Source organism: Triticum aestivum, chromosome 2A, assembly GCF_018294505.1.
Source record: "Triticum aestivum cultivar Chinese Spring chromosome 2A, IWGSC CS RefSeq v2.1, whole genome shotgun sequence".
Lineage (NCBI taxonomy): Eukaryota > Viridiplantae > Streptophyta > Magnoliopsida > Poales > Poaceae > Triticum > Triticum aestivum.
The window spans coordinates 763,138,715-763,147,735 of NC_057797.1; the positions used below are offsets into that span (position 1 = coordinate 763,138,715).

General features: G+C 43.9%; 1 protein-coding gene across 1 annotated transcript; it reads left to right on the forward strand.

The window, feature by feature from the left end:
• Positions 1 to 219: 219 nt before the first annotated feature.
• Positions 220 to 3,822, forward strand: LOC123191021 (BTB/POZ domain-containing protein At1g50280). Its single transcript, XM_044603775.1, has 3 exons — positions 220 to 523; positions 627 to 1,829; positions 3,219 to 3,822. The coding sequence occupies exons 1-3, from the start codon at positions 461 to 463 to the stop codon at positions 3,600 to 3,602; spliced, it is 1,650 nt and encodes a 549-aa protein (XP_044459710.1). The 5' UTR covers positions 220 to 460; the 3' UTR covers positions 3,603 to 3,822.
• Positions 3,823 to 9,021: the final 5,199 nt, after the last annotated feature.

Genomic DNA, 9,021 nt, shown 5'->3' on the forward strand with positions numbered 1-9,021 from the left:
CCACTGTTGTATTGGATTCACTCATCATTCACAACAGAGCAAGCTCTGCTCTGGGGTGACATTTTGTATGCTTGCTCTAGTGCGCTCAGAAGGGGGGATGTCCTCTTATCCCCTCAATCAATTACTACCTCAATCACCACCACTCTGATCTCTGATCTCTCTCTGATGAGCCCGGCCAACACCGGCACTATAAAGAGTTCAGAGGACACGGAGCCTACCAAGGCCAAAACGCCGGTTTGTTTTCTTGCTGGGAATCATGAGCCGCTCCGTAGATTTCCCTTCCACTGGGACACATGCACATGTCACACTGTGTGCCTGTGACTCGTAGCTGAACTGAGGAAGCAAATCTTCTCGGCCCTCGCCTCCCAAGATATCTTGTACCGCTCCACTTCACTTCGCTTCTCCGGGTGCGACGTCCGTTGCTTCCATTGGTAGTTTGCTGTCTCCCACGTCGAGCACCATGGACGACGCCTGTGACCTCAAGGTGCGCGTCAATGGCCGCCACACGCTCCTTCTCCACCAGGTATACGTCGGCGTCGCATCGATCAAGAAAACATGTCTCGTTTCTCGATTGTGCGAAATTCTGACTGTTGCAGTTTGGTTGACTGCTTGGTTGGTTATAACAGAGCGTCGTGTGCGCCTTCTCTGGGCGGCTGAGGGCGATGGCGGCGCGGGAGAAGAAGGGGAAGATGACGAGGGCGAGGCCGGGCAGAGGAGGGGCGGAGGCGTTGATGTCCATCGAGCTCGCCGGCTTCCCGGGAGGCGGCGAGGGGTTCGAGCTCGTGGCGCGCTTCTGCTACGGCGATGGCCGCCTCCCGCCGCTCCGCCCCGCCGACGTCCCGCTCATGCACTGCGCCGCGGCGTTCTTGGAGATGACGGAGGAGGTGCGCGCCGGCAACCTGCTAGCTCAGGCGGAGGCCTTTGTGGACGACGGGCTCTGCTACTGGACGTGGCCCGATGTGCTCGCCGCCGTCAAGTCCTGCGAGTCCTTTACCACCGACGCCTCGGGGGCGGGGCTCCAAGAGAAGCTGCTCTCCGCTCTGTTCTCCAGGATCGACGCGGGCGCCGAGACGCCGAAGTCCAACTGCTCCACGTCGTCGACGTGCTCGTCCTCCTCGCAGGACACGGTCGGCGGCCGCCCGTCGTCCGCGGCGAAGACGCCGGAGTCGGTGAAGCCGTCGTGCCTGAGCGGCGGCAGGGAGTGGTGGTTCGACGACGTGGCGTCGCTGTCCCCGCCGACCGTCGAGAAGGCCATGAAGGTGCTCGGCTGCTACGGCGCCGACAACAGGAACCTGACGCTGACGCGGTTCCTGCTGCACTACCTCCGCCGCGCCGCCACGCTCCACAAGTCCGACGACTCGGGCGGCAGCGCCCTTGCCGGCCTGGCCGACACGGCCGTGCACGGCGTGGCGCTGGCCGGCGGCGGCGCGGCGTTCTCGTGCCGGGGCCTCTTCTCGGCGCTGCGGACCGTGTCCGCGGCGGGGCTGGGCAGGGAGTGCCGGCGCAGGCTGGAGACGCTGGTGGGGCGGATGCTGGACCAGGCCGCCCTCGATGATCTCCTCGTGTCCGGCGACGGCGGTGGCGTGTACGACGTGAGCCTGGTCATGCGGCTCGTGAGGGTGTTCGTGAGCTCCGTGGAGGAGGACGGCTCGACGTCGTCGTCGCAGAGGATGAGGAAGGCGGGGAGGCTGGTGGACAAGTACCTGGCGGAGATCTCGCCGGACCAGGGGCTGCGGGTGTCCCGGTTCCTCGCCGTCGCCGAGAGCCTGCCGGACTCCGCCAGGGACTGCTACGACGGCGTGTACAGAGCGCTGGACATCTACCTCGAGGTAACATTAATAACCGTCTCTTCGATTCTCAAATGTTGGGCTGTATTTTAGGAAAATTCGATTCAGATTTCAAGGAAAATAAATTCGGATCATACGAGGTCATGACGATTTAGGACATGCATGATTACCGGGAGGTTAAGAGGTTTGATTTAGTTGGGGTGTAGCTAATGATAGGCCAATCATGAACATTTTAGTAGTACGGTATTCTCTGCCATGACAGTGCATTTTTCCTCCGTGCTGGTCAGAGAGGGCAGGCACTGTAGGTTACCAAGATTTTCACCTGGCACTGTGCACATTCACAAGATGATTTCAGGCAAACTAGTGCAGGTTATGAGAGCTGTTTGTGACTAAGTTGCTAGCATTTTCTAGTCCAATTTGTTACAGAAAATGAAGAGAACACAACACTGTTTAGTCTGTCTATATAACCAAGTTAACTAAGATTATCTTATCTTACGTCCAAGTCGATGGTATTAGCTACTCGGGGTCTTCTGCAAAGCAATCGAGTAGAGTTTGGTAGCAGCACTAGGATCACCTCACCGTGGGATGATAGTGATGGAGAGGTGGAGTGTGTAGCGCTTTTGTGTCATGGAGTATGGAAGCAAATTTCTTTGCGCTGCGATGGCTTTAGCCCTTTTTGGCCCATCAGTTCAGATCTCGAAACCTTGTCAGTAGCCCAACACTAACTACCCATGTCCGCTTTATTATCCATCATGCCTTATCCTCTTGTGCATCGTCAATCCATTCGACATGCCGAAAATTTTATCTCTGTCTCAAGACTCTGAACCAGCACTCGCAACAACTCTGAACTTTGGCTATGCTTTCACCAACTTACAACACGTGTTTGCCAGCATTTTCCTCTGCTTGAAGTCAAGTTCTTTTACTGAGCTCCAATCATTTGAGAACTGAGATTTCGCCTTTGTGTTATTACTGGTGATAGTAGGTAGTACTGTTAGCCTTTGTTTGCTCGAGTATACATACCTTCTGCCAGATTGCTTTTGGTGTGCTTCCTATGTCTTCTTCCTTTAGTTAACCACCTTCCTCCCCTTTTTGTCTGCTCTTTCTGCTTTAGTTTCCCTCTCGCCCACGGCATTCCGTGCACTAGCTAGCCACCGGTACGGAACCTATAAAGCTCTGTTCATCAAACGCCGATAAGTTTTGTATAAGCTCTTAGTTACCGAATTTGACGTAGCGTATGTAATGTACCGACTGTAAATTCTGAAATAAGATAAGAGGACCTAGAAACATTTTATGACTGCAATTTTCCAATTTTCAAATGACATACTAAGATGACAAAGAAAACAACGGAAGATGCATCTAAAACAACTGCATCATTGTATATCTTGTTACGGAGAGAGAGTGTAATGTTTGTATCTTTGTGAATGTACGCAGTCTCACGCGGAGCTGACCGTCGAGGAGCGCGCGACGTTGTGCCGGTGCCTCAACTACGAGAAGTTGACCCTCGAGGCGTGCAAGGACCTGGCGAGGAACCGGCGGATCCCACCGAGGATCGCCGTGCAAGCATTGTCCTTGCAGCGGCCACCCAATTCGCTTCAGAGCCCCTTGTCGTCGCCTACACCGAAGAGGGTTGTGCCGGACGACGACGAGAAGGAGAAGGAGACATTGAGGCTAAACCTACGACTGATGCAGGGCCGGGTGGCGGAGCTGGAGATGGTGTGCAAAGAAATGAGAGGGAAGGCGAGGTTGTCGCCCCGGGTTGCTGCGGCCAAGGGCAACAAGGCCTTGGGTGGCAGGGGCTTGCCTTGGATGTGCTAGCAGCTGGCTAATGGAAAAATTGAGCAAGGTTTCCTTTTTTGGGGGTGAGGCTCTTGCCTCTTTTCTCCCTCTTGATCTTTTTGTACAGTTGTTTTTGCTGCATTGATATTTTTGGCTTGCGCCTTGTTGATTGCTGATTGTGAGTGACGCGGGTTATACTTTCTTTTTCCTAAAATAATGTACATGCGATTAAAAAGTTGAAATGAATAAGATCATTTCGGAAAATCAAAGTTTATTTTCTCCAACAAAATCCAAAATTTAATTACAGTATATGTTGTGAAGTTTGGTTTTTGAATTATATTAGCCGATTTATGCATCAGATGTTCTAACAATTACCATATCAATTTTCTTCTCATTATCCATCTAATTAATCGAAACTAGACTTGAACAACATGATGAGGTTAAAGGCCAGCATATGTCGGTACCACATCATAGCGTCTCTATGTTGATTTATATTCCAAAAACGATTGAATAGGATCCTTAGCAAACAAGAAAATAGTTGTTTACTAAATTGAATTTTATGTGGTAAGCATCTGCCTATATATCAAACAATACAATCAAAAGTACTAGGCATATTTTTTTGAAGGTATATGTCTTATGGCTCATACATGTAAGATTATAGTAGCATATTATAGTACTTTTGAACCAACTTATAACAAATACATGCATATTGTAGTACTTTTGATTTGCCTAAAACTAGGAAAATATAAAAGATAAAGGATATGACTTTAATAATCTTAAATTAATGTAAATTTGTGATTATGAGATAACAAGGAACATATAAGATTTTAGCACTTTACGGATTTATAGGTCATCTAGACACGTACTACCCCCATTCATAATAATTGTCGCAGTTTTGAACTAAACCAATTTCAAAACTGTGATACTTATTTTGGATTGGAGGGAGTAATACATATGAGTATGACAGTATAGATAACCCAGTACTCCCTCCATTTCTAAATAAAAGTCTTTTTAGAGATTTCAATATGAATTACAATACGGATGTATGTTACTACATACGGAGTAAAATGAGTGAAATCTCTAAAAAAACTTATATGTTTACGAACGGTGGGAGTATTTCATAACTTAGTGCAACCAAGTTGCTCATAACTCAATACAAACGACCGTCATGATAGTAGATGATGATGAAGGTGGGGAGGTTAGTTGACGAGTACCACGCGGAGATCTTGTCCTATGCATACGAGTGTAAAGCACGACATATGCAGATCGAGATCGAACCATCATCATACAGAGCCGCACACGACTTTGTGTACCTGGGCAAGTAATTTGTCTCCAAAATTTCAAATGTTCAACTGAACTTTAGAGAAAATTTTGATTCAGATTTTAAAAATTAGCAGTTGAATTTGAAACCGAATTCGTAAGCAAAAAATATTTCGGATCACACGTAGACATGGCCATGCTGATTTAGGATGGGAGGTTAAGGAGGTAATTAAAGCATCGTGTGCTGTTCGACTGCGTTTTCAGAAAAAGAGAAGATAATCGATTCAGAAACAAGCAGGCAGTACTGTGTTGATAATTGAAATCGATTTCTCAATAGAACAGAAAAAAGATCCTGTCTTGATGATTGGGGGGATTAAGGACAGTAGGCAGAGTGTAGGCCAGCCAGGCCACCGGGACTTTCACCTGCGACAAGGAATATTCTCTCAGACTATGATGGCCGTATGATGGTGGCCAAGATGACTGATCAAATCAAGACTTTTGCAAAGCAACAACTGAATGGAGTTTGATAGTACTATGATGAGATGCTATTGATGGTTAGAAGGATTGTCTAGTAAGTACTCTACTTTCGTGTCATGGAGCGTGGAGCAATTTCTCTGCTATGCATCTGGTCCCTTTTGCACTCTGCACTCTGCATTGTGCGCTTGCTTTTGGTCCATCGGTTCTCAGATCTGAAAGAAAAACTTGTCACTAGGCCACACCACACTCGCCTGCTTTATCCCTGCCTTATCCTTTCATTCTGTCAGATTAACATGAGGGAATCTCTTTCTGCAGTCACCGACTCAATCCATTCAACATGCTGAATTTTCCTATGCGTCTGGATCCATATATATACTTGGTTCTCTCAGAGAACTAGTACTTGAACAGAAGTATTTTCAGCAGTAGTTAGACTAAAATCTGAATCGAGTTTAGTGTTCTTCTCTTCTGTCTGTGCACAGCCAAACTTTTGTTGGCAATTTGCATGCATGCAGATGTTTTCTTTTTCATGCAGGGACGTAACTTTGACATTACATTGGCCCCATTTGCAGGCAGTGCACTTTTTTGCTTCATGTTGTCATTGGTCTATCAAATCGGTTTCACTTTTGTATTGGCTAATCATTTTCACAAGTGGGATCTCGATTTTGTTTCCAACTCTCTCCGTCCCATAATGTACTAGTGATTGGCTAGTAGCCTTTGCTTGAGTTTACCTTCTGCAGGATTGCCTGGTGCTTTCAATGTTTTCCCCCCTTTAATCACCTTCTTCCACTTTCTTGTCTGTTCTTTTTTGCTTTGATTTTCCTGGAATCCACAGGAGAATTCATTTTGAGCATGCTAACCGACAAAACAGGGCACTAACAATTTCTAACTATATGATGATTTGGCTAGGATCATCAACAAAACTTTTTAAAAGTTTAATTACTGAACCTTGTTAAATTCTTTTTTTAGGGTCTGATATAACTCTGCTCTACCTCATAGTCCCTCTGTAAACAAACGATCTTATATGTGTTTATAGAGGGAGTACTTTTATCTATGTGATGGAGAGAGTATACTGTATCCTTCTGTTTGCGTGCAGTCTCACGCGACCCTGATGGTGGAGGAGCGGGGCTGAGTGGATCCTGCCATGGACAGCCGTACAGGTGTTATCCTTGCATCAGCCGCCCCAAGCTTGGGACTAGGGAGCTCGCTGTCAGCACTGACAGAGGAGATGGAGGCGCTAAGGCTGAGTGTGTGTTTGGATTGCAACCAATAGCAACCATACCAAAAGATTTGCAAGCCCATAAAATTTGGTTAGTGTGCTACTAGAAAATCTATTCATTTCCCCTAGCCCACGTGCTGCTCCCGCAGGCGGCCTAGATGCTAACGTAGCCGCCACCGGGCACCACTCCTGCACCGGCTCTTCTCCCCTCACGCCAACATAGCAGCATGGATTTGGGTTAAGTGTTATCTTAGTTATCTGTCTAAGGCCTCCTTTGGTTTGGAGGATTTTTATAGGAATTTCATAGGATAAGATTTTTGCAAGAAAATTTCCTTTAGAGCCCTTTGGTTTGTAGGAATGGAATCATATTCCTATGGAGGAATTCTTCCTATCCTCCACATTTCATAAAAAAATAAACATTAGCCTAGATTCAATGGAAAAAATCCTATGAAGTGAATCAAAGGATATTTTCTTTCCTATTCCTATTCATAGGATTTAAGATGCATGTCATCTCATTTTCTATGACTTTTCTATTCCTATGATTTCCCTACCCTATGAACCAAAGGAGGCCTAAGGTTTCAGGAAGAGAGGTCGAGCTGCCAACAAGGGTGACAAGTGTTCATCTAGTTTCAAAAATGGCTCACACACTTTAAAATGTTTGTGAATGTAAAAAATGTGCTTTAATGTTTAAAAAAATCAAGTTTTTAACATGTTCCCACGTTTAAAAAAGGGAAAAGGAAAAATAAAAGATTAGAAACCAGAAACAAAAGAAATCCTGAAGAAAACACAAAAAACTGATAAGAGAACCAGTGGAAACCAAACACAATAAAAAACATTAAATTGGCCGGCTAATATGAGACCGGCTATGTCTCGTTTATAATGAGCCACAAGCTCGACTTGCATCAGGCATCTTTACCAGCTGACCCAAGTAGCTTGCAATAGGTTTGTTTATTTTTCTTCTCATTTTTTCTTTCTTCATTTTTTGTAAACATTATGAGTGCATATATTCAAGAACTTAAAATTTACATAAAAATATATAAACCACGAATTTCATAAATGTTAGCACAGTGTAAAAAAGTTTTTAGCGTTATTTTAAAAATGTTGTGGCATTTAAAAAATGTTCACGCGTTTCAAAAGAAATGTGTGTGATATATTTTAAAAAGCTATACAATGTAAAACCATGTTCATGTAATTTTAAAAAATGTTTTGTACTATTAGAAATGTAGATTTCATTCACTAAAAATGTTATGAATTTCATAAATATGTTCATGACATTATTAAGATATGTTTATAGATGGTAAACAAATGCTCAAATAGTTAAAAATGTATTTTATCATTAAAAATAAAATTTAAACTGTTTTTTATTTTTAAGCATGTACTCAACAAAGTAAAACATGTATTTGTAAAAAATATTATGTATTTAAAACTATTAAAGATATGTAAAAAATATTTTAGTTGTATACAAAAAAATGTACAAGTGTATATGAAAAAAATAGATATCGAAACATATGTTTGAAATAATAATGTAATCATGTATTTGATAATACTAAACAGGTGTAAAAAAATATTCGGAATGTTTTCGAAAAATATGGAATGGGTTGAAAAAAAGAAAATAAAATGAACTTTTAAAAAAAATCTAAAAAACACAGAAGAAAAGGAAAAAAAAGATAAAACCAGCAAGAAACGCAAACAGTGAAAAAATGATTAAACACCACGGAGAGAAGAAAACTAGGGGGCATGGGCTGGTCCAGTACCGAGGCGCCAAATGTGTGCCAGAACTACGTTTCGTAACGAAAGAGAAATCGCCCTGGCGAGACAATGCGAGATATGCTACACCTACGTATATATTGCCACGTAATCTCTATTCCTAATGGATGAATTGGTTGAATAGTCTCCTCCCACTTTCAACCGGTTTATTTTCAACCGGTTTTTTTTCGTTCCACCTCCCACCAGCCCCTTCCACCGGTTTTTCTCTTTTCTCGTCTGACCGGCAATACCCAACGTATTTATGGTAATCAATCATAATTAATCCACGTGTCTCTATTCCTAATGGACGAATTGGTTGAATAGTCCCCCCACTTTCAATCGGTTTATTTTCAATCGGTTTTTCTTCGTCCCACCTCCCACCAGTCCCTCCCATCGGTTTTTCTCTTTTCTCGTCTGACCGGCAATACCCAACGTATTTATGGTAATCAATCATAATTAATCCACGTATAGTAATAAATCAATCCAGGTATGGTAAGGTCATAACTCAGGAAATTTTGAATATGATAATTTATGGTAATAAATTTAAATTACCTCAAAGGCTATTAATCTAGGTATGGTAAGGCCATAACTCGGAAAATATCGAATATGGTAATAAATTTAAATTACCACCAGGTATGGTAAGGCTATCGATCCAGGTATGGCACGCCCTCACCTGATCACCTATCACAATCTCCAGCCCCACGCACGCACCAACGTATTTATGATAATCAATCATAATTAATCCACGTATAGTAATAA